This window comes from Typopeltis vanoorti, chromosome 9 (genome assembly GCF_054136105.1).
Source record: "Typopeltis vanoorti isolate ZY-2024b chromosome 9, IOZ_Tvanoo_1.0, whole genome shotgun sequence".
Classification (NCBI taxonomy): Eukaryota; Metazoa; Arthropoda; class Arachnida; order Uropygi; family Thelyphonidae; genus Typopeltis; species Typopeltis vanoorti.
The window spans coordinates 69,358,418-69,385,171 of record NC_143557.1 but is presented as its reverse complement, the minus strand read 5'-3'; the positions used below and the strand labels follow the sequence as shown (position 1 = coordinate 69,385,171).

At 35.2% G+C, this 26,754-nt stretch overlaps 1 protein-coding gene across 1 annotated transcript in view; it reads left to right on the top strand.

Annotated features, from left to right (window-relative positions):
- The window catches only part of LOC150103130 (uncharacterized), a 607,032-nt gene that overhangs the window by 364,609 nt on the left and 215,669 nt on the right, over window positions 1–26,754 (top strand). Inside the window, exon 18 of the mRNA XM_090397550.1 lies at window positions 13,772–13,973. Coding sequence (XP_090253676.1) covers window positions 13,772–13,973 — 202 coding nt within the window. The remainder of the gene's footprint in view (window positions 1–13,771; window positions 13,974–26,754) is intronic.

The following is a 26,754-nucleotide window of genomic DNA, read 5'->3' as shown; positions in this document are numbered from 1 at the left end:
AAGTTATTCTCTTCCATGATTCAGGTGGGTTCCAGCTATCCATCCTTTCTGACATCTTGTATATGAATGAAGAAGGGTCCAAACTTTTAAATGAAGAGAAGTGTGTGTTAATACATGTAACTTACGGAAAAATATAATTAATTATAAATATGTCAAATTTATCCCGAACACCCTGTATCTTTGGGTTACGGCAGATGATGGAAAAGTTTCGAGAGAAACAACAGGAGCTACATCTGGCATTTATTGATCTGGAGAAAGCATACGATAGAGTGCCAAGGCAAGAAGTCTGGAGGTGTCTGAGGGAGAAGAAGGTTCCAGAGAAATATGTCAGGTTGGGCGGGAGATGTACAGAAATGTGAAGACAAGTGTTCGGACCTGTCTAGGACAGACAGAAAGTTTTCTAGTAACAGTTGGCTTACATCAAGGATCAGCATTAAGTTTGTTTCTGTTTAACATTGTGATGGAGGTGGTGACGGAGGAGGTGAGAGAAGATGGGCCTTGGACAATGTTGTATGCAGGTGACATCTTGCTGTGTGCGGATTCAAGAGAAGAAGCGGGAACTAAACTGGAAAGATGGAGAAAAGTACTGGAAGAGAGAGGTATGAGACTGAGCAGAAGTAAGACAGAGTATATGTGTTGCATAGTGGGCGGTAGCCAGGAGACAGATCTGGAGCTGGAAGGAAATGTCATCAGGAAGGTGAGGGACTTTAGATACTTAGGTTCAACAGTGGAAGAAGATGGAGGAGCTGAGAAGGAAGTGGGATACAGGATACAAGCGGGTTGGAGGAACTGAAGGGAGATGGCTGGAGTGTTATGCGATAAGAGGGTGCTGATCAATCCGAAGGCAAAATCTATAGGACAGTAGTGAGGCCAGCTATGACGTATGCTATAGAAACTGTGGCCCTGAGGAAAAATAACATTGGCAGGATGGAAGTAGCAGAGATGAGAATGCTTAGGTGGATGTGCGGTGTGACCAGAAAGGATCGTCTGAGAAATGACTGTGAGTGGAACAGTGAAAGTTACGAACTTAGGAGCGAAGATACAGGAGGCAAGGTTGAGATGGTTTGGTCATGTGATGAGGAGGGAGGATGAATATGTGGGAAGAAGGGTCATGCAGATGGATGTGCAAGGAAGGCGGAAGCGTGGGCGGCCAAAGAAGAGATGGAGGGAGCTGGTAGAAGAGGACTTGAGGATGAAGAACTTGGATGTGGTGACAGCCCAAGACAGGAGGATGTGAAGGAGACTCATCATCAACAGTGACCCCACTTAAGTGGAAGAAGCTGCAGAAGAAGAAGATCTTAAGCATATTTGAACATAGGTCCAGTGGAAAGGAAATTTGAAATAATAAGCTGGTTCAGGTTTAAATAGTGATTGTCAGGATCAGATTTTCACTTGTAAGATAAATAGATGAGAAATCGTGGGAATATAATAAGGATCTGTATTTAAGTTTTTTTATATATCTGGAAAAATCATTTACAGGGCAACAAGCACTGGTCATCAATGTTTTAATGCCTTTGAAGCATCTATTATTTTTGCATTTGATGATCAACAATTTTTGTGTGCCTATCATGTTTGCAGCTACCAAAATTGTAAATCTTTCTTTTACTTTTTGTCCTGCCACTACAGGGAGAGATTCTCTAGAAAATAAGTGTTCTCTTTGAGAAGCAGCTTGATAGATCTGTTTTATTTGCATTAAGCACAACGTTTGTTATAATCCTTCTTTAAACTTTTAAACTATTTTTCTTTTCAGACATTCATAGTATCAGGATCTGCTGGAACAGTGATGGGCAGTTCTATCTCGCCTGCTTTGGCTGATTATTGTCCCATTCGGAGACAGAAATTACTACAGGTTTTGGATAAAATAAACTTGTACTCCCATATCAAGTTCACTATTGAACATGAATCCACCGACAGTCTTCCATTTTTTTTTTTTAACCTTAATAACCATAACCCTACAGTAGTATTGAATTTTCTGTTTATAGACCTTCCTTTACTGGCAGACACATCCACTTGTCTGTATTTAATAGAAGACAGGTATTATCCAAAAGTCTTGTCCCTAGAGCTTGTGCAAACTGTTCTTCTGTTAAATGAATTAAGTAAAATAAAAACACTGGACTAATGGTTACAACAAACCTGCTAATCAAAAAATGTTGGACACTTATCTGTCAATCAGACTACAGTCTGATCTGAAAAGAATTTCCATATCCTTAAAGGAAGATCTGAACAAATAGCAAGGATTCCTTGCAAGTACAATCTATACACTTCCTTCAAACCAAAGTTCAGAAGACATCTTCTTTTCTGCCATTTACAAAGTACAGATTATCTCCTCTCTCCTTATCAGGTGCCCTGCTCTGCTGAGATTAGAATCCAAGAACATCAGTACTACATTGCATTTTTAGAATCCAGCAAGTCTGGCTTCCCATGCTGTTTACACTATATATATGAGTTCTTTAGAGCAGACCAAGATTCTTTATTCCAACACATTCAAATTTGATCGTCTTTTTCTTGAAATTTTTGAAACATGAAATCATCCAAACGTTAACTGTTCTGATTATATGCCAATTTCAGAGTTTGGGGGAAATAATTACTATGAACCGCTTTTAACAATATTGATTAGGTTATTTAATTTTAGTTGCAGAAGTTGTTCCACTAAACATTCCTAAACAAAGGAATCAAATCAGGATGGATATAAATAATAAACAACCCGCACTAAAAAAGGAAACTGAGAATAGGAACAAACACATTGACACTTACAGGCAAAGAGGAGTTAGTGGATGTTATGATGGAGAGAAATTAGATGTTTTGAATTTTGAGCAAGACCAAATAGAAGAATTTAAGAGGAGACTACGTTTTGATTTGGAAAGAAGAAGATGACTGTCGGCGTAAGAAATAAATGACATTCATAGAATGCAATGGAATTAGTGATATAATAATGAGACATATGCACCATACAAAGGTTTAGATATAGAGTAAAACATTATTTCAGGGACATCTGGAGGGTATTATTTAAAATAAGTTTATCTTAGATCATAATATACAGGTTGGAGAAGAAAGAAAGGGGTATAAGAAATTTTGGTACCATTTGGTTTTGGTCAAAGAAATGAGGAAAGACCAAAGACAAAGGTTATTAGATTTTTGCATCAAAAATTATCTCAGAATTGGAAACAGATAGTTTCAGAAAAGACAAAGCCATAGAAATACGAGATATAGCTAGTATGATGAGCAAAAATAGAGTATTTCATCCTTGATAAAGATGGAGGAAGGTAGTTATGTATATCAAAGTTTTGCCTTCATTTGCTTTAGATGGAGATCATAGACCTTGTTATGGCCACTTTTAATGTGTATATGGAAGATAAATGTGACAAGAAAAAAAGAGATGGAAAACTGAAGCTATGAACATTGAAACTGTCTGAAGTAAAGCAAGAATTTGAGCCTCTGATTAGGTCAAAGGCCAACGAGTTAACTACAGATAATGTAAATGAGGAATGTGAAAAATTTTGAGATGTAAATGGCAGGAACAGCGGAAAAGGTGTGAGGAACAACAAAAAAGGAAAAGAAACATGCTGATGGAATGAGAGAGAGAGAAAGCTAAAGAAGCAGTCAAATTTAAAAAAAGAAAAAAGAAAAAAAAGGCATATGGACTAATGAAAAATCAAATTTTTCGATAAATGGGATCGAAATCTTGTGAAACAAAGGTTAGGACGATGTTGCAGCATTATTTTAAAGATCTTTTAAATAAAGATGAAAGCCAGTGTGAAATTAATTGGAATGAATGCACTGATGAGAGAGAGATAATAAGGAAAATAAGTCTAGCAGATGTTGAAGCATTAAGGAAGATGAAGAATGGAAGATCCCCTGGAATACCCCTGTAATTAGCAGGTTTTCTTTTATCCCCCCTTTTTTAAAGATAGGTATTACTATACTTCTATTCCATTCTATTGGTATTTGTCCATTTTTATGTATTTTATTTAAAAATTTTAATAATCTCTGATGAAATTTTTTTTTCTAGTAAATTGATACAGTTCAGAGTTTATTTCATCTTCTGCTGATTTGCCATTTTTTTTTTTATTTTTTAAATTTTACTTAGACTGTCTTTTAATTCTTTCATTGTTATTATATCATTTAAAGTTTTGTAAGTTGGCATAGTTTTTATTAGTATTATCTGTCGATAGATCTGTAGAGTAATCCAAGAATTCTTTTAAATCTATTTTGCAATTTATATTTTCAGTTTTTTTTATATCTGCATTTGTGTACTTTAGCATTATACATGTATTGGGTCTTATTTTGTATATATTATTTTCTAGGTATGATACAAATTTTTCCTGTCTTGCTCTTTTGGCTATTGCTTGTCTTTTATATATATATATATATCTGATCTGATCTGATCCTGTGGCTTCCTCTCTTTGAGAGGGTTGCAGCTGATTACTAGGGAGATAATGACGTAAGGTGGTTTCCCGTTGCCTTCCATGCGATATTTCTATGACTGTAGCCTGTGTGTTCACAGGTCTGGTTTGCTTGTTTGCAGGATGAAAAACCCCAGATAAACTGGTGGGGAAAAACCCTGCTGTCCATGCCCAAGACTGGCTAACTTGGCTATGGCTGAGGAAGATCCTTCAACTTCTCACGTCGTCAATGGAAATCGAACCTAGGACACTCCTTCCCCAGGCATATGGTTGCAAAGCCACTGAGCTAACCGTGCAGACACACACACACACACACTCACACACACACACACACATATATATATATTTTTTTTTTAAACTACTTAACTATCTTTTAAAGGATAGCTTTTTGTTTTAAATTGTTTTTATTTCATTGTCCAATATATATAAATTTTTATTTATTTATTTTTTTGTGTGTCCCCAGATCTTCATATGCTGCTTATGTAATAAATGTAATTCCATTCTTCCTCGATATCTTCATTTTCTTGTATTTTTCTAAATAGTTTTTAATCCTCTGTTGGTATAAATTTCTTATATTTACATCATTTAGTAGTCTTACTTAGTAATTAGATTTTGTTTCTCTAGTTTATTTTTTTTTGTATTTTTTGTAACCAATTTGGCAGAAACCTTTATTTTGCGTACACTAAATAATGATCTGTATCTATTTCTAAAGTCAGGATAGGGTTTCTCCTGACTTTTATAATCTAGGAAGAGGTTTGCTGTTTTTTCATTTGCTTTATAGCAAATGAAAAAGCAGTCCATTTTAGTCTATTATTGATATTTGTTCTCTTGTAAACATGTATATTTTTGTTGGTAGAATGTATTCATTATTTTTAAATTATTGTATAATCAATGTCATTTTCCATTTTTGTTTACTGTTGGTTCTCCAAATTTTTCTATATTATTATTATTTTTTTTTTTTTATTCCTATTCTGGCATTATGATCTCCAGCTATAATTATATTGTCTGTTTTATTTAATTTTTCATATTTTTCTTGTAACTGTTTCCTAAAGTCATCATTTTCTTCTTCTTTTCCTTCTTTTGGAACATAATCCAACAACTTTAAAAATTTGCTTTATTTAATTTTAATCACTCTTCTAATATTGTTTCATTCCAGTATGTATAATGAGTTATTTTTGCTTTAATTGATTTATGGATCCCAAATCATTACACCATCTTTTGCTTGTATTTGTTTGTCTACTCCACTATATATATGATAATTAGTTGAGGTTTTTTTTTTTTTTTTTTTTTTTTTTTTTTTTTTTTTTTTTTTTTTTTTTGTGTGTGTGTTCCTTAAAGTTTGTTTCTGTAAGAACTGCAATTTCTGTGTTTTCTTCATTTACAATATTTATCTAATTCTTCCTTATGTGCTATGCTTCGAATGTTCTATGTGGCATATTTCACCACATTTTTCTTTTTTCAAAGTTTTTAACCTATTCCAATTTGTGGTCTTTTCCCATGTTTTCTGTCCATATTAGATTTCTTTGAGACTTGAAAGTAATATGTGTTTCCCTATGTCAAGTTACTAGCTTGGCATTAGGTATCCTATTAGGGATGCCACCTTAGGACAACTATGCTTTTTTAGTAGACAGTAGAAACTACAGTTTGAGAGCAGAGTCACTCCCTCATCCTTGAATTGCTCTAATAGTATAATAAATTTAGTTTAATCCTTTATCCAAGTGTGAGCAAACAAAGTTTGCGCCTGAAAGTATCTTCAGGACTGGGGTAAGGTGGTACAACACCAGGACAACTCGTTGCAAAGGTGGAGCAAGCTACCAACACTCCTGTCTCAGTATCTCCTATAATGCAAAACACATCTCCTTGCGGATGTGTCTAATGTTATGCATTAAGGGAAGGGCCACAACCCAGACTAGTTTCGACCTTTATTGAGGTCTCTTCAGTGGGAGACTGGGAGATACCAGGCAGAAGCATTCGCAGGTCATCTCTACCCATAGAAGTTGCCAAATGGTGTGCCACCCTTTTTTAATAAATCACTCTGGATTTAGAGAAAGATGTTGAAAGTTTATTTTCCACTTGGTTAGAGTATAATAAATTTAGTTTAATCCTTTATCCAAGTGTGAGCAAACAAAGTTTGCGCCTGAAAGTATCTTCAGCACGTTGCAAAGGACTGGGGTAACCTTACCCCAGTCCTTTGCAACGAGTTGCCCTGGTGTTGTACCACCTTACTCCAGTCCTGAAGATACTTTCAGGCGCAAACTTTGTTTGCTCACACTTGGATAAAGGATTAAACTAAATTTATTGTACTCTAACCAAGTGGAAAATAAACTTTCAACATCTTTCTCTAAATCCAGAGTAATTTATTAAAAAAGGGTGGCACACCATTTGTCAACTTTTATAGGTAGAGATGACCTGCGAATGCTTCTGCCTGGTATCTCAGCTTGGGCCTGTCTCCCACTGAAGAGACCTCAATAAAGGTCGAAACTAGTCTGGGTTGTGGCCCTTCCCTTAATGCATAACATTAGACATATCCGCAAGGAGATGTGTTTTGCATTATAGGAGATACTGAGACAGGAGTGTTGGTAGCTTGCTCCACCTTTGCAACGAGTTGCTCTGGTGTTGTACCACCTTACCCCAGTCCTGAAGATACTTTCAGGCGCAAACTTTGTTTGCTCACACTTGGATAAAGGATTAAACTAAATTTATTATACTCTAACCAAGTGGAAAATAAACTTTCAACATGCTCTAATAGTACTTGGGGGGGGCGGGTGTAGAAGTAGGAGACCAGTCTGCAGATATAATACACCAAGTGTATACTGTAGGAAGTAAGATTGGGTCTAGCTCAGGTATCTCAGGTTTTCCATACCTGTATTCACCAATGTGAGCCCTGATCAGATTGTCACTTTAAGACAAACAGTTAAGAAATCATGTTAATATAACGAGCATCTGTATCTGTGTTTGGTAGATCTAGAAAAGGCATATGACAAGGTACCAAGAGAAAAGATGTTCTTAGTGTTGCAGTCATATAGTGTAAATGGGACATATATTGAGCGATATGTAATCTATATTTGAGTTGCAAACACAAGAATATGATCGACCTGACATTAATAGACCAGAAATGGAGAACCTCAGTTCAACAGTGCAGATCATTCCAAGGAGCTGATATTGATTCAGACCACAGCTTAGTGATTGCGAATATAAGGCTAAAACTGAAACAGAAGTACAAAGGAAAGTTCAAAAAAGCTAGAGACATCTCAAAACTAAATGAAGACAGGCTAAGAACAGCATATCAGAACATATTGGAAACTATGCTTAAGACCCCAAGCGAAAAACAAAATATAAATACAAGAGCAGAATGACTGACTACAGTGCTAAAAAAAAAAGCAGTAGCAGAAGTAATTCCTGAAAGAGAAGATCAACAAGAAATGGATAACTAAGGAAACCCTAAAATTGGTACAAGAGAAAAGAGAACTGAAACTTAAAAGAGATAATTCAGAGGCAGCAGATGAATTATACTGTCAAAAATACAATGAAGTATGGAAAGCAGCAAGATCTGATAAAGCCAAATGGTTGGAGGACCCGTGCAAAGACATTGAACAGTACTATGGAGAGCACAAAACTAGAGAGGTCTACAAACTTATAAGAAATGTCAATAGGAAGTGGCAAACAATTTCTCATTAGCAGTCAAAGATGAAGATGGTAAAGTATTGATGGACAAGACAGAAATCATACACAGATGGACAAGATATTGCAGCGAACTATATAAAATTCAACTAAATAATACTGCAACAGAAGTAATCAAAGAACTAAAAGCAATCTCTCCACCAGCAGAGATCTTTGAAAATGACATCTTGGAAGAGGAAGTGAATAAGGCTATAAAACATCTCAAGAACAACAAGAGTCCTGGAGATGACAACATAATAGGTGAGATGCTAAAATATGGGGGGGAATCAGTTGTAAAAGAAATGCATAAGCTATGTAATGAAATATCGAGATCAGGGCCCCAAAGAGTGGAAAAAATCGGTCTTGGTTGTTCTTCATAAGAAAGGCAGTGCTTTAGAATGCATCAATTATAGAACTACTGCTTTAATGAGTCATCTTGGCAAAGTGCCGATGAAAACACTAACAGAATGCCTAAAGGGTTATATGGAGGCACATCTTTCTGATGAGCAAGCTGGATTTCGAAAAGATCGAAGTACAGTGCAACAGATACTCGCACTAAGACTAATAGCAGAGAAAGCTCTAAGAAAGAACAAAAACATATACTGCTGTTTCATGGACTTCCAAAAAGCATTTGATAATATTGACCAAAATATAACATGGGCTTTCTTGGAATCCTATGGTGTGGACAATAAATTGATTCATCTGCTGAAAGATATAAACAGCCGAGCACAAGCAAAAATCAGAATAGCAGGTGAGACTGGAGATTGGTTTGCCACTAGTCAAGGCACAAGACAAGGGGACCCAATATCACAAATCATCTTAATCACACATCTGGGAAGAACACTAGATAAGATTAAAGAAGAAGGTGGAGGAATTTCAATAAATGGCATGAGAATAAACTACCTCTGCTTTGCAGATGGCATCGTCCTGATTGAAGAAGACGCAGCAAGGCTGGAACAGACATTGCAAACACTATACACAGAAGGAAAAAGATATGGACTTGTAAAAATAATCATATTAAAAATTCTGAATATTTTTACGTATTAATTATGCTTGTTAGTTTTTGTTTTCATACACGTAGTGTCTGCAATTGTGATGTGCTCGTTATGAAAATATTATATTAGAGGTAATATGTAAAGAAGTAAAAATATTGAAGTACTTACTAAACTGATTATTTGTGTTACTTATAAGAAAGTTTGTTGTATTTTAAAATGTTGAATTTTGTGTTTGTGAAAGACTTTCTTTTAGCGCTGATGGATGCAGCGAGTCAGCCATTTTATTGCAGTGCGTAGTTTCTGACTTTTGTGAAGTGCGCATGCTCCCGGAGAGAACTTGATGTGTGATTGACAGCTGACTAGGAAAGCGTTGCGTATCCAAGTTACAGTTGTAAACAAGAGAGCGTTCAGAAAGTTTTTAGAACACTGGCCGAGATATATTCAAGTTGGGAGAAACTTGATTTTTTTGTGCGGCAGTCAGAAGGAAATTTCATAATGTATTCCGAAAAGGGAATAGTGAAAATAATAGGTTTCAAGCAGGAATAAGTAAGGAATAAAAAGGAAATCTTGAAACTGTAAGTTTTTATAAATTGGCCGGTAAATATTCAAGTTAGAAGGAACTTGATATTTTTTTGTGTGTGGCAGTCGGAAGATATTTTATAGTGTATTCCGAAAAGGGAATAGTGGAAATATTAGGTTTCAAGGAGAAATAAGTAATGAATAAAAGGAAATCTTGAAACTAAGTTTTTATGGTGAAATAAGTTAAGACTGTCAATTTAGTATTGTGAATGAAAGGAGAACTTGTTGCTTACATTCTAAGGTGAATGTTTTTCTTAGAGAAAATATTGATAAGGAAGTTTTATAAGTATTAAGAATGCCTGAAAGTGAAAGTTTGGATAATATATTGATTAAGAAGATTTTTAGGTATTAAAGGTGCCTGATCTGATGAGTATTACTACTAAAAGGAAAACAGGATATAGTCAAGAAGACTTTGTGTGTTATATTGATTGATGAAAAGGATCCTGATAATGAAGCCTTGTAACTTCTGGAAAAGAGCCTTAACAGAAAGAGAAAAAGACTATGAACATTTTTTTTGTGATTGTGAAAGAAAAAGTGTTTAGTCTTAAGAGTAAGTTTATATTTTTTAATAAGGCCTTGGATCCATATAATCTGTAGTTATAGTTATGTATTATTACTAGAAGTGTATATATATTGTTTTAAGTTTTATTAAATGTGTTTATTTTGTACTTGGTATTGAGTCAATGATTAGTTGGATTCTGAAAGAGATAGTTAAAGTCATTGCACCAATTGGAGTGAACTCTTTGTGCAAATATAATACCATATAGGGACACTCGGAGTCAAAATAAAAAATAATTGTTAGTAAAAGAATTTTATATAATAAATCACCTCATAAATATATAGTATAATTATTAACAAAGGCATAGCCGGTAGACAAAATAGTTAATATAATATATATATAAAAAAAAGGAGGAAATATAAAATATATATATAAAACATAACAGACTAAATGTCAACTTTGAAAAAACTAAAACAATGATATTTGGACAACAGAAGTTACCGAACAGAGGAGTTATTATAGACAGATTTCAACTGGAAAATGTGGAACACTTCACATATCTTGGATGCCACACGACGCATGACTTGGACCCCAAAAAAGAGATAAAAATTAGAATAGCCAGAGCAACAACTATTTTAAAAGCCATGGACAAAATATTGATGAGCCGAGCTATAAAGATGCAAACTAAACTGCGCATTGTAGAAACCTGTATCTTCAGCAGCATGCTCTATGGATGTGAGGCCTGGGTACTCTTGAGAGAATCTGAAAGGAGGATATTAGCATTTGAGAGGAAGTGCTATTGAAAGATCTTGAGAATAAGCTGGATCCAGAAAGTGAACAATGAGGAAACCTACAGATGAATACAACCAAAAGAAAATCTGATCCAGAAAATAATCAAAAGGAAACAACGTCTCTTTGGCCATATATGTAGAATGAATGATGAGAGGAAAATAAAAATGCTGCTGTTTGGGATGATTTAAAGAAAGAACAAAAAAGGAAGACCAAACAGAGAATGGGGCGATGCCATTGTCAAATGTTGCGGAGGCTCTATGCACGGACTAAGTCATCTTGCACAGAATAGAATGCAGTGGAGGAATCATGTCAAGATGGCATCGGACACCTACAGGCACTGGACCCATGGTTGTTGATGATGATATGGATTATATTAGTAAAGTGGCATGAAACATGGTATCAAACTTGGAGGTGTTAATTTCATCTCTTGACTATATGAAGATGATGTTATACTCTTAAAGAAATCCAGTATATGTATGCAAAATTCTCAGACTAAATTAAATAACTGCTATAATAAATTTCGTATGAAAATCAGCAATAAAAAGATAAAGACAATGAAATAGGCAGAAGCATTGAAAGGTCATCAACTGCATCCTGAATGGAAAACCTATAGGAAAAGTAAAACAGTTCATCTATTTAAGCACAATTTTTAGTGAAGATGGGAAATTAAATTTGGAAATAGATAACAGAATTAGCAAAATAGGTATCGTGGGAGTGAAATTAATATATTTATATGGAATAAGTGAAAAATTTGTCAAAATGCTAAACTAGCTATATACAAGACAGTGTTTAAACCAGTTTTAACACATGGATCTGAAAGCTGGATTAGAAGTAAAACATTTGATCATAGACTGGAAAGCAAATACATGAGAGTTCTGAGAAAGATTAGAACAGTTGACAGATGGCATCAATGGCAGTATATTAAAAATGTGGATATTAGGAAAGAACTTGACATTGTTATCATTCAGGAATGTGTTAGCACAGCAAATCTCAGGTGTTATGGTCACTTAAATAAAATGGGAGAGGAAAGGTTAGCAAAACAAGTTTTCTTTACCAGGATGGCTGGAAAAAGACCCAGAGAAAGATTTAAATGGATTGGTACAGTAATACGTGACTTGAGACTGAAATATAAGATCTGATAATATTGGAGTTTTGACAGATAACAGATTAATTTGGAGGAAAATTGTTGATAGAAAGTTAGTAATGATGTAACTTTTTCATGTCATACTATCATGTTATGCTGTGCATTCCCATGATAGTACATATCAGGAATTTGATGATGAGATATAACAAGTTTACTGAAGGTTTCAGTGATAGGTAGCTTTGAGAGACACTTGAATAATACATCATCATCATAGTACTACATGAAAAATTTACATCATTACTAACTTCTTATCTATCTACAATTTTCCTCCAAATCAGTCTGTTACTTGTCAAGACTCCAACTTTATCAGATCTTACATTTCTATTGTCTAAACCATATCAATCCACCTATATCTTGGTCTTCCTCTCATTCATTTTCCTGCCAACCTGGCAGAGAACACTTGTATTGCTAATCTTTCCTCGCCCGTTCTGTTTAAGTGACCATACCACCTGAGATTAGCTCTGCTAACACATTCCTGGATGCTGACAATGTCAAGTTCTTTCTTAATATCCTCGTTTTTAACATGCTATTGCCATTGATGCCATCTGCTCACGCCTCTAATCTTTCTCAGGACTCTCATATCTGCAGTCTCTAGTCTTTGGTCAAGTGTTTTACTTCTGACCCAGCTCTCAGATCCATAAGTTAAAACTGGTTTGAACACTGTCTTGTATACAGCTAATTTCTCTCTTATTCCATATGAATTTATTCAATTGACTGCCTACCATATCAGCTTTGTTGATTCTGTTGTCTATTTCCATATTTAATTTACAATCTTTACTAAAAATCGTGCCTAAGTAGCTGAAATGTTTTACTTGTTCCACAGGTTCCCCGTTCACAACGCAGTTGACATTTTCAACAATTCTACCTCTTTTCATTGTCTTTGTCTTGTTATTGCTGACCTTCATACCATATCTATTACAACAGGTATTCAATTTAGTCAGAGAATCTTGCAGACTTGTAGCTGATTTATTTAGAAGTATAAAATCGTCCGCCTAAAGCAAAGAGCTGACATTAACATCTCCAATTTTGTTATCAAATACATGAATTACTATATCACAAAAATACACATCAGTCTGCATTTTATTCTACCACAAGATAGATAGCATAACAATAGTTAATTTAGTACAATTGTTTTTACTGTGGGCAGTATTTATTGGGCATTCACGAACTAAATAATTGGGAATTTAACAATCTGATTTAAATTTAACTCAAGATTGTTATCTAAGTATGATGATTTTTATCGAAAGCTAACTACAATTTTTTTAGTCATTGAAAGTAACACCTATTTTTGGCTTAAGATGACCGTAAAAAAAACTACATAATCCTTAGGTGAATCGCTAGTAATATTGAATTACCTCTTTTTCATATTCTCTCTTACTGTGAACTCTCAAGAAAGGATCATCCTGTTTGCTGGATGATTTTTTATTATTTTTTTTTTTTAAAGAAAACATACTTTTATTCAAAAGTGAGTATTTGGTTGAACAAGGTTGAGAAAACTATTTAGCAATTTCATTTAATATACTTTGTGTGGTGCATAATTTTGTGATGTTAGGTAAATTTTGGTATCAAACAAATTTGGCTGGAAATGTTTCAGCTGCTAGTCTAAACTCATTTCCTAGAACAGTTAGCTACTTTCAAACACTAATATGCTATATATAGTATTCTTACTATTTTCCTTTTTCTTTTTTTTTTTAATAAGGAAATTGGCAAAAAACATACTTTCTGTTTTGATATTCAAACCATGAGGAAGTATAAACATGTGTCCCAAGAGTTTGACTGGCAGTTTTTGTCTACATCAGTGTTATTGTGTCGTTTACAAGGAAGAAAGTCTGATATTGATGTCCAACCAGCAAAATATTCCATACCCATATTTTTCCATGCAGGAAAAGTTAGTGCAAATGGTGAGAAAATATCTGCATAAATAATACTTGTAATATATGTTACCTATTGGTATTAATTCTAAAGTTCAGTTTTAAATTTCATAAATCTATTGTATATCATAATGGCTTGCATGCCTTTATTATATTTGTTTGAAGTAGGCTTCGTCATAAATGTAAAACATCTCCCCTCTATATTTGATCCTTTTGGTGGGAAAAAAGAATAAATTCCATGACAATTTCACTTTTATCAGCTAGACATTATTTTAATGTATCTCTTCTGGAATTTGTAGGTTGTCCGGATCTGAGACCGGTTGTCCAATGGCTTGCCATCTTAAAGAATAATCTAAATGATGAGGACTTGCCATTTTGAAGGTACAATCAGGTCTCTTTTTATGCAGTAGATACGTTCCACAGAAAACCGCACAAAAAAAACTTACATCGAAAAATTAAGGATATGTTCCGTAATTTTCTAAAACCGCATAAAACCGAAGCAATGAATTAAAATAAACCTAAAATCGCATTAAAAAAGTTTATAAAAATTCAGGAAAATAAGAATGTCTAAGTTTGTTTTATAGCTTTATTCATTTAATTTTATTGAAAAGTAACAATTTTTTTTTACATTTTTTCATCAGAATTATTGTTGCTATTAGATAATATTCGGCAACGTTTGTGAGCTGGTGCGAAATCACTTTCATCACCAGAAGAGATAGTCAGCGCATCAGATCTGCATGGTAAAGGCGATGGTTCTTCACAAACAGAATTAGCTTCATCCTTGTTCTGTGCTGATTTTTTTCTTCTGACAATGTAATCAGTGATTAAACTTTGTGATGATGATTTCACCAATTTTTTATACAGCTCGTAATATCCAGACATACGGTTCTTCAGCTCAAGTTGGAATTTAAAGGCTTGTTCAGAATTTGTGTCATTAACAAGAAAATGATTTTTCCAGTTTATTATAGCACAGTACACAAACTTCTCGAATTATATTTGCAGTGAGGGGGACAGGTTTTTCTTCCACTTCACTATCGTTTTCTGGATCTTCAATGATATCTAAAGTTAATCGATATCGAGTAATATCATCGTCATTTAAGGCATTATCCACAAGCAATTCGTCTGCATCATTCTGGCTAAATGTATCAAAACCTTCTCCACCAATTTCATGTGCCAAACTAATGATTTTAGCTGATAATGTAGATGTTTGAATGGTTGCACTGTTTGCAACACACCCAGGCCAACCTTTCCAACAGGCATTTAAAGTTTGTGGTCTTATTTCAGCAATAGCAAATGCAAAATGATTTAAACAGTCCAAAATAGAATTTTTTTCCCCAAACGTCAGTTACTGTTAATGGTTCATTTTCTAGTTTATCCAATATAAATTGAAAAATGTACTTAACATAATATTTTTTAAAAGTGGCAATTGTGCCTTGATCTAATGGCTGAATAATGCTTGTTGTATTTGGTGGAAAAAACACTACCTGCACATTTGGATGTTCTAAATGCGGTTGACTTGGTGCATTGTCAACCATTAATAAAACTTTAAAATTGAGAGCTTTTTGCTTCATATATGTTCCCATTTCTGGTACAAAGCAATTATTGAACCATTCAGTAAATACAGCAGTTGTTACCCAGGCCTTTGTATTGGCCATCCAGTGTACCGGCAGCTGTTTTAGATCTTTGCCTTTTAGAACACGTGGTCTCAGAGATCAATTTACTAGCAGGAATTTCAACATTCGATCTCCTGATGCATTGCTATAAAGTAACAACGTTACTTGATCTTTGCTTGCTTTAAACGCACTTGCCTTTTTCTCAGACTTCGCGATGTAAGTTTGACTAGGCATTTTCTTCCAAAACAATCCTGTTTCGTCAGCATTAAACACTTGATCGGGACAATATCCACCATCTTCAATAAATTTGGCTAACTTCTCTTGAAAATTTTTGGCTGTTGCTTCATCTGCTGCTGCAACCTCGCCTGTAATCTTCACGTTATAAAGTGCATTCTTTTTTAAAAACCCTGTTGCCATCCTTTGTTAGCCGAAAATTCTTTATCAGCCTGCGAAACGGAAGTAGATGGCTCCAAATGCTTCATCTCTTCATAAAACCGAAGAGCTTTTTCTTTAATTACATAATCACTTACAGGAATTCCCCTTTGAGTTAATTCTTCAATCCAAATTACGAATGCTCGTTCTGTTTTTTTGTAATAAAGCATCTCTTGAGTATGATGATCATTTGGCACTTAGATTTGTGCCAGAAATGACAGATTTTCTTATTGCGACTTCATTCTTTTTAATTGCTCTTATAGTAGATTTACCTAAATTAAAATGTTTACCAATTGCCGCAGATCCCTTTCCTTTTGCTAAGTGATCTAAAATTGCAATTTTCATTTCCAAAGAAATTGCTTTTCTTCGGTGCTTTTTATTTTCTCCACTGGGCCAAATGAAATCTTTAAAATAAAATTAGCAAAATTTAGACTTACAATAATGAAAAGACAAACACTTACTCACATGCAAAATTAAACTTCATGAACACTCACTGCCTACACCTTACTCACGTTATGCCAGAATGCGCTGCAACACGTTTTTTCATTATGTACAATGGGGAAACCTCGAATTTGCATGAAATATGCACCGCATAACTTCAAAACCACATAAAAAAGACACGCATAAAAAGACACCCAAGTGTACATGGATATGGTTAATTCACTGAGCAAGCAGGAAAAAAAAAAAAAAAAGGAATGAAGTGATGTGGTTGCCACTCGTGTTTTCATAGGCATGATTAATTTGCATTGTGTACGGATCTTTTGAGTGGTAGATCAATTTCTAGTCAACACTTGGAATTTGCATGTGATAATGGCCATTATACTAAATATTCACATTCGGACACTGTTACAATTAAATATTATTATTATTACATTATATTAAATATTCATGAAAAACATTAGCCTGTGTAGCTCAGTGGATGTGGCGTTTGCACACCGCAGCGTTTGGCCGTGGTGTGCAAACGCCACATCCCACTTTATACTAAATATTCACATTCAGACACTGTTACAATTAAATATTATTACATTATATGAAATATTCATGAAAAACATTAACCTGTGTAGCTCAGTGGATGTGGCGTTTGCACACCACGGCGCTTGGCCGCAAGAAGGAAGACTTGGTTTCGCGTCTAGTCAGCGACTAGAGGAAATTTTTCTAAGCCTTTTTTCGACCGGTTCCCGAGTTAGCCGATCTCTGGCACGGGCAAGCGGGTTTTTCCTCCCAGAAACTCTGGTTTTTCGTCCTGTAAACTCAAGAAAATCGACCGTAGAACCCACATTATTTCAGACATTAAATATATTGTGTTAGGGACCAAGATTGCGGCACATTTGAGCCGTCTCTCTTCACTGCATACCGCTTAATTAGTGATAGCCTTGGGCCATCTATCTCTGATTGGGTACCAGTGGAGATTGAACTGCCCACTCAGTCTCCAAAAGTTAGGGCTAAATGGCCTTGCCTACTCCCGTATACGGGAATAAAAAGGCGTTAGCGTTTTTTTTTTTTTTTTTTCGTTTGAAAAACATTTTGTTCTGTTAATTTTTCAAGCAAAGTATGTGCTTTAGACCCTTAAGTAACCGTTTTGTTGGCACTTATCTCATGTAGCAATCTTTTAAAGTAATTACTCAAGAAATCCAAAATATCTACAACAGAGTTTCTTTGGAATCAGACAAAACGTCTTCATTCTGGCAAGTTCAAATGATCACTAATAATTGTTTATAAGTGTTTTTTAATTAATAATTTAAAATTAATTTTTATCTAACCAATTTTTTATAGTTGTTCCTTTCAACTCTAATAGTTTTTAGAAATACTTCAGCTGCGACTGAGACATGAGCTAATATCCATATGATATGACTCGTGATTCATGCTTTGAATGTAGTTAATGGTCTGTCTCCCTGATTATGTACATTGGATGTATATTGGAGTTTTTGAATAAGATTCTGTATAATTTTTGTTACGTGTCTAAGCCCTGAAAGGCCTTTAAACATGTCTAGTGCACATGCTCCATTACAACTATTCAAATATCTGTTTTCAGTTTTTGTCATATTTATCAACTCTGATTCCTTTTGCAGTACTCTTTCCTATTCTTATGTGTTCCTTTTTTGTGTAGATTTTTAGTTTCACAATAGTTATCCTTGTTGGGCTTAATATCATTATTATCTATTTCCTGATATGTGCCCACAAGGGTTGTTCAGGTTACTATGACAGCACTACATGATTTAGTTTACGTTATTATTAATCTCCTATCAATAATTTTCCTCCAAATCAATCTATGACTTGTAAGCACTCCAATCTTCTGGCTGAATCATTCCACCTAGACCTTGGTCTTCCTCTGGATCTCTTTCCTGCCATCTAGGCATCAAACACTTGTTTTGCTAACCTTTCTTCACCCATTCCATTTAAGTGGCGGTACTACCACCTTAGATTAACTCTGCTGACACATTCTTGAATGCTAACAATGTCAAGTTCCTTTCTAGCATCTTCATTTTTAATATGATTCTGCCATTGGTACCATAGATTCACTCTCCTGATTTTTCTCAGAACCCTCATATCGGTGGTCTCTAGTCTTGGATCAAGTGCATTATTTCTAAACAACTCTCATATCCATAACTTAAAAGTGGTTTTAACACTGTCTTGTATACTGCTAGTTTGGTGTATTGGCTAATTTCTCTCTTATTCCATATATATTTATTCAGCTGACTATCCATCATACGAGCTGTGCTTATTCTGTTATCTGTTTCCAGATTTAGCCTGCCATCTTCATTAAAAACTGAACTTAAATAGGTTAAATATTTTACTTGTTCTGTGGGCTCTCTCTCTCCATTCAGAATGCAGCTGAAGTTTGGCCTGTTTACATAGTTTTGGTCTTTTTATTGCTGATTTTCATGCCAAATTTGTTACTGCTGTTATTCAATTTAGTTAGTGAATCCTGGAGACTTGCACTAGATGTGCTTAGGAGTACAACATCATCTGCATAAACAAAAAGCTAAGTTTGATGCTACTTTCTTTCATAATGTGATCCATATAGATGATGAATAAGAGTTAAAGTAATGTGCATCCTTGTCTTATCACCTGATTTTACATGAAACCATCTTCCTGTATTTCCTTCAATTCTAACTGCTGACTGACAACTTAAATATTGACTATATATTGCTCTGTATAATCCATTCACCCCATATAATTAGTGTTTTGAGCAGCTTTTCTCTGCATACTTTGTTGTTTATACCTTTTTCGAGATCTACAAAACTGTTCTAATGACTAAAATAAAAAAAAGAAAAAATCCTTTACTTCTTCCTTGGGACCATAGGCAAAAATGGGAACTTTGTCCATGTCCCCATTTTGAAGTTTGTCCACATAACTTTACTTGAAACTGCCTTCCAATCAAGAAGTTTATCTTCATGTTTGATGTTGAATGCTATCACTACTCCTTCCTTTCCTTGATCATTATTGCCTGAAAATAACATCTTATACTTATTATTTAGTAATATCTCACCTGTTTTTGTCTTCTTTATCTCAGTAATGCCAATTATGTCCATGTGGTACTTTTCCAGTTCTGCAGGTTCAATTTCCTTTTCATTTATACTACTTATATTGATGGTTCCTATCTTAACCGTGCTCCAGGAAATTGATGAGGCACGAGATTTAGGAGTGTTGGTGGATAAGGAATTGAAATTTAGGGGACACATTGCAAAAGTGGCCAAATCAGCTCATCAAATCACTTGGTTGCTGAAGAATACGTTGACAAGCAGAGACAAGCAGGTTATTGTTCCTCTGTATCGAGCCTTGATAAGACCTCATCTCGACTACTGTGCTCAGATTTGGTCACCTAGGTTTCTTCTTGATGGGGAGGAGGTGGAGAGGATCCAGAGGCGAGTGACCAAGATGATAGCAGGTCTGTGGAATGAACCGTATGAGAACAGGTTGAGGATTTGTGGGTTGCAAAAATTGGTTGATAGGCGGAGGAGGGGAGATATGATTGAGACATTCAAATTACTGAAGGGTTTCTATAAAATTAATTCAGAAGATATTTTTGAGAACAGGACTGGTTGTGGGAGGACTAGGGGACATCCATGGAAACTGGGCAAAAGTGTGGTTAGTAAAGGTGTTAGAGCTGGGTTCTTTACTTTTAGAGTAGTGAATGAGTGGAATGCGCTCCCTGAGTCTGTGGTGGATGCTGTGACAGTGAATGAGTTTAAGGCGAGGTATGATAGATACTGTATGAATGTCGAATAGTTGTGATGAAAATGTTTTGGGGCCTCCCTCGATGAGTCTAATGACTCCCTGGAGTTGCCCGTAATAATAATAATAATAATAATATCTTCAGTTCTACTAATGTTTGGTTTATTCTTCTTCTTGGAGCTTGTTCCCTGATGTAAGCAGCGGGGAGCCATGTTAAACCCAGTGATGCCCCAACCAGCATGAAATCTCATCATGTTGTACCATCATATGCATTTGTGGTTTAAGCCAATAGAGAGTACATTTTGGTCAGCTAAGTCCCAAATTGCCAGCCCAGCCTTGCTTGTTCAGTACCCAGTGGATCCTTACTAACAGGGCACACCATGTGAAAGTGAGGATTGGACATTAGGTCAGAAGCCCCAGTCGATTCTCTGCATTCCTAAAAGGCGATGTGTAAGTCTCCTCCCAGTTATTTAGCTTTGACCCTTAAGTGACCTTGGGCTTAATATCTTCAAAAATAATGATATTGCCTTCGTTATCTGAGAATATAATTCTGAGGCTTTAGCACAACTTTAAAAAAGGTTGGTCGATTTAGGTGTGGGAGATTACTGTTTATATTCCTAATGTTAGATTCTGATTTACAGTGATACTCAGTTCTCTGCTATCTTTAAAAAAAATTAGGATCTGTTTGCAGTAGGCCTCTAAAAGATGCAAGCAAATTTTGAAACCTTGAATATTCTAACTTTGCGTCCCTATAAATAGTTCTGGTACTCATTTTCAACAAATTTTCATATTCTACTTTCTGTCATACCAGACAATGATAATTTGCAAATATCATTGTCTGGCCACCCTGCTTTTTTAGTGTCTAAATTAGCTTTGAAGAGAACCAAGTTTTCTAGAATAGGGTTTATGGTCTTTTATCGATTGGGATTCACATATAAACTGTAAACATTACTTAAAACATTCATAGCATTTAAAAAAGAAAAAAAAAGTTCTTTGGCATTTACAGACTAATTCATTTACTTTTTTCTGATTTTCATTATTTGTAATATCCAATGGTCTAATCTAGGATGTTCTAAAGTTTTTCTCTTATGTTCATTTTGCTAATTCATCCTTTGAGATAGTTGCTGTTGATATTGATGGTTTTTGAACTCTATACACTGAATATTTTCTCTACTAGCTTTTGTCCCTGTGATTTTGTCAGCCACTTGACAATCCATTGCCATGTGCTGACAGTACTTGAACTGATTATTGCTACACTCTGCAACAAAAGATAATAATAATATACATCAATCCCTCAATTAATGCACCTTCGATTAGTGCATCATTTTTTTTTCTATACCCAACTTTGAGTAGTGCACCTATGTACATCTTAAAAATAAATGTTACAGATTTTAAAAATTTTCTATTTATACTATTTTTATGGCTAACTATTTTAAAAAATCACTCACCAGGATCACAAAATTTAGTTACTGATTTAAAAAATTTTACAAAGTTATTTTTTAATGGCATACTACACTATTTCCATGTGCACTATGTTCCAAATTTACTGTCAAAATTTATGTTGTCTGCTAATTACATAGCATTTTGATGATCATTCATGCCTCCTATGCAGTTGTTTTCCTTTTTTTATTTTTAAGCATTTAACCAACCTTTCATCATGAGTAAAAGCAGTGCTTTTTTTCTGGCGGTATGCAACAGTACCCAGTATCGGCACCTTTTTTCTTAAGTTTTTAAAAATTTGTGATTTATTGACAGCAAAATGTATTATAAATATTCCGTTAGGTGGTACTGTGTTTACGAATTGAATTTTCAGTTTTGATTACTCATAAGTTGGTATACTGCTTTCCTGTTTCATAGATTGGTACATAACCAGAAACAGGAAGTTGTGTTCACTTCCGATTGCTTCCAGTATCGGTTTATCAATTCCATATTCACTCTGCAACAGGCGGGTGTTCATGTGAGTTTTGAATTAATCTAAGTTAAATCAGTGCAATCATTGTTCGAAATGAGAAAAATAAGTAGTTGCTTTATGCTAATGAGAAAAACAGAAAGGCTGAAGAAGCAGAAATTGTTGAATATACTTGTGATCCTGTAAAACAGAAAACTAGCACTGAAAATACACTTGGTGAAGAGGATCACGAAACCAAGACGAAAATCCACGTGGTCAAAAGGAAGCAGCTTCTGATAATGATTAGCCCGATGTTGGACATTTTTGCAGAAAAATGACTTCTGCGAGAGAAATGAGTGGCTGTATGTCGAGAATAAAATGTTGGGCTGAAAATGTGTTGTGATGTCGGAAGTCTTGTCATCGATAAACACATGGGAACGAAAATTTCAGCGGAGTGGTCAAATGGCAAAATCAGTCATTTTAGAGAATCTCGCAAACAACAGTTAATGTCATTAAGAAAAAAGATTTATGATCATAAGGAGAGTGCAACGCACAAAGCATGCCAACCAAGCGAGACAATGAGGGTATACCGGAGGATATGTTAAAAGTGTGGAAGTTGCTGTAATAACATCTTCATGGGGAGTACTGGCACCTTTTTTTCCATAAAAAAAAGCACTGAGTAAAAGAATTAGTGAGCAAAATGTGGAAGTGTGAAAATGATTCAAGAAGTAATCTCATTGGAAGAATAACTTGAAATAATAAAGAAAAATGAACAAGACCAAAGATAGGACAAGAACACAAAAATCGGCGAATCAATCAACTATAAGAGCAATTTTAAGCAAAGCTGCTGAATACAAAAAGAAAGGTAAGACTGCCTCAAGTTCACCATGCATGCATCGAAATCAAAGTATTATAACATTAATAAAGTATTATTAATCAAAGTATTATAACGATTGAATTAGAGAGACTTCTTTCTACATGAATCGAAGATTGTAACCAAACACAGATCCCGCTAAGCACTGACCTTATTAAATCAAAAGCATTAAGTCTCTTTGCAATCTTGAAAGAAAGGGCTATCAGTCATGGAAATCACTCAGCACCACGCTAGTGCTGGGTGATTTGAGCATTTCAAAAAGAGAAATAGCCTACATAATGTTCTAATCACAGCCGAAGCTGCAAGTGCAGATAAGGAGATGGCCGCAAATTATCCAGAGATTTTCAAGAAAATGGTGGAAGAAGTGGGCTATTGTGACCAACAAATATTAAATGTCGGTGAAACCGGCCTTTTTTTGGAAGTGAATGCTTTCCAATACTTTTCTGGCCAAATCAGAGAAATCTCAGCATAGTTATAAAGTCGAATGAAATTACTACTAGCGATATGCGAGCCGTTTGGAAGCACATTCTTCCACATGGTGCAAATGATTTTAGAGGCTTTTCAAATGCATCTAAGTTGTTATGTCGTTGCTTTCTCTATATTTTACTGATTTATATCCTCCTATTCTATCTTTTAATCGCTAATTTATTTCTTCAGATATCGGGCCTAATATACTTACATCTAGGATTGTTTCCTCTTCAGATACTGGCAAATTTATATTATGCTGTGCCAGCCAGTATCCTATAGCAGAAAAGATCCTTACTCAGGGAGACAATACTAGATTCTGAGGTGTTCTTACACAATATCTTACTTTAATACGGCCATATAGATTCAGACTGCAGTTGTGACCTAAATCTATAATTATATACACATTCTAATTCCTTCCCGCCAAAATAGGTTCTATTTTTATGAGTGGTAAATCGGAATCATTGTCAGGCATGACTCAGGTTTAGGTAAATAAAACATGTTTATTGGAATATCAAAGCAAAATACACTAAAGAAATTCATACATTCAATTTTTGTTTCAGTGCTAAATAAGGAAGCTCGAGTTAAGAGATTAACATACTCTAAATTAAATCAAAGTTGTAAAGCATGTAATACACAGTAACTGGAAGATGGGATAAATTGCAAATGGTATGTTAAGCTAAAATTCCCTTCTGCAAGCTATTCATAAGATGACATAACAAACATTCTAATGTTACTCTGCTATAAATTTACAAATCCTTTTTATTCCCAAAGGGGTTTTAACTATCTAATTAGAGTCTGTCCACAAAGTTCTTTAGAATAATGTTCATAATTTACATTCACAAATAATTTTCTCTCTTCTATGGAATTTTAAACACAAAATAGAGTAATTCTACTTTACTGAACTTTTTCCAACGTCTTTCAGCACCACGTGTATGTCTGGTTACCTCTCATTTATTGGCTGTCCTTATGCCAGTGTGGGAGCTACGCTATCTTCATAATTACTGCCGATCACGGACTCAATTTTCTGCATCTCACGAAACATCTCTATTCCTTTCAATGGGACTTCTCTGCAAGGGCTGGAAATCTCACCTTCAGCTCTGCGTGGAATCCTACAGCGTTCTCAGGAAAACTTGCCGTCCGACATCATAGCACTGACGCTTCATCCCCCTCACTCGAACCACCGGTAACTTCTGAACCACGAACCAGGAAAACGAATAGACAAGAGAGAACCAATACGGCGCTCATCCCCTTATATTCTTCGATCGAGCGCCCCCTTTTTGGAGTCCCTTTTGCACACGACCTATATCTTATCTCCCCTTGGGTTCATCCCTTGCTCTCCCCTTTGCTGTTATACTCTTGTATTCACGGAAATCACATCGACGTACCTTCCTCATGAGCTACTGCCTCCGGCGTTACGCTGGACACGTAGTTGTATACCTTCTAAGAATTGTTACTAAATCTCTATCTGGTGACTCACAATCACTCTATACAGCTAAAGCGAGACTTAAATAATATTAACAAATTCCTCTTTTAAGACATTCTCTAATTTGATCTCAGTATGATCTCAATAGATTAAATACATGGTACATGAAATTAATGCAATTTTATACATATGTGAAGAAGTTTCACTTTAATTTCAGCTGATGTGCAGGTATTTCTCTTTGTCTGTGTAGTTCAGTATGTTAGATTCTGAATGAATGAGTTCTTTGCAAGATTCCTTCATTCAGGATCTAACAAAGTCAATTATATCTCATTTTGAGGTTGTGTGATTCCGACCTGCTAAATTTAGATGCACAGCTGGAAAATCCTGAAGAATATGAAGAAAATTTAATCACTGACAAACCCAAAGAGATTTCACACAAACAAATTGAAAATATTTTTCGTACAATCGAAGTTTTTAAACAGCAATGCTTAGAGGCTGATCCTGATGAAGAGAGAAGCAGTACAATTTGCAGAAATATTAGAAGAGGCAATAGGGCCATACCGTCAGTTGTATAAAAAAAAGAAACAGTGCATGCCAAACTATGTTATCTCAATTCTTGCTAAGAAGTAGAATAATAAATTGATATTCTGAATATGTTTTATTGTCTTTCAGCTTCATAGTTTTCCTTTAACTAGGCCCGGAGATATACCCTAATTCTTTTGTAAAAAAAAAAATTGAGGGTCAAAAAAGAAATTGGGGAACAAATTATACTTTTTCCCATAGGTTATTATATTCGATTAGTGCATTGTTGATTAATGCGCCTGTTTTAAAGAATGCATTAGGCACATTAATCGAGGGATTGCAGTGTGTGTGTGTGTGTGTGTGTGTGTGTGTGTGTGTGTGTGTGTGTGTATGTAGGCTGTTCAATAAGTAATAAGACTATATTTATACAGAAAACAGATTACCTTTAATCGTCATCATTTACATGGTCTTTTTCGAACCGTGAGACGCGATGCATTTGTCCCAACGTTGCACCAACTTCTTAAACACATGTGAAAGTCTGTTTTTTGAGAGTTCTTTTAAAACCACCTCCACAGCTTTTACACATGCTTTGTGGCTTTCGAAATGGCAGCCTCTTAGTGGTTCCTTGAGCTGAGGAAACAGCCAGAAATCGCACGGTGCGAGATCAGGACTGTATGGAGGGTGTGGTAGGATATCTGTGTTGTTCTTCTGCAAAACGTCCACTACACAACCAGCAATATGTGGCCTTGCATTATCGTGGTGAAATAAGAAGCCATTCTTCAGTAATGGATGCTTCCTTTTGATGTGCTTGATGATAATTGCTGCTGTGTTGATCATTGTTCTCTGTGATGGATGTTGGTCTTCCCTCACGTTCAAGATCTTCCACATTTTGCCTTCCTTCCTTAAAAGTTTTATGCCAGCGAAAAACACGTGCCCTCGACATTGCTTCATCGTGGAAAGCTTTGCGTATCATGTTAAAAGTGTCCGATGTCGATTTTTGCAAATGCACACAAAATTTAATCGCATAACGCTGTTCCAAGGACTCTTCCATTTCGAAGACTGGTCGTGCCTCATAGGCACGGCGAAACAAGCTTGCATTTAGTCACATGACACTCTGGCACATCAGCCCGTATACGCCATCTATCAAGCTCTTTTGTTAACAGACAGCAACATTTCTTTATTCCACAGAAATTAATATTGTGATGAGTGGTTTCTCCACAGTAAAATTAGTCTTATTACTTATTGAACATCCCACGTATATGTGTGTGTGTGTGTGTGTGTGTATATATATATATATATATATATATATGCTGACTTTGTTGTTTTGCTTCAGATCAAGATATAATTTCTGTAACATTTTATGCAAGATTATTCATTATGACTCCTTTATAGAAACTGCTTCTCTGTCAGGCCTT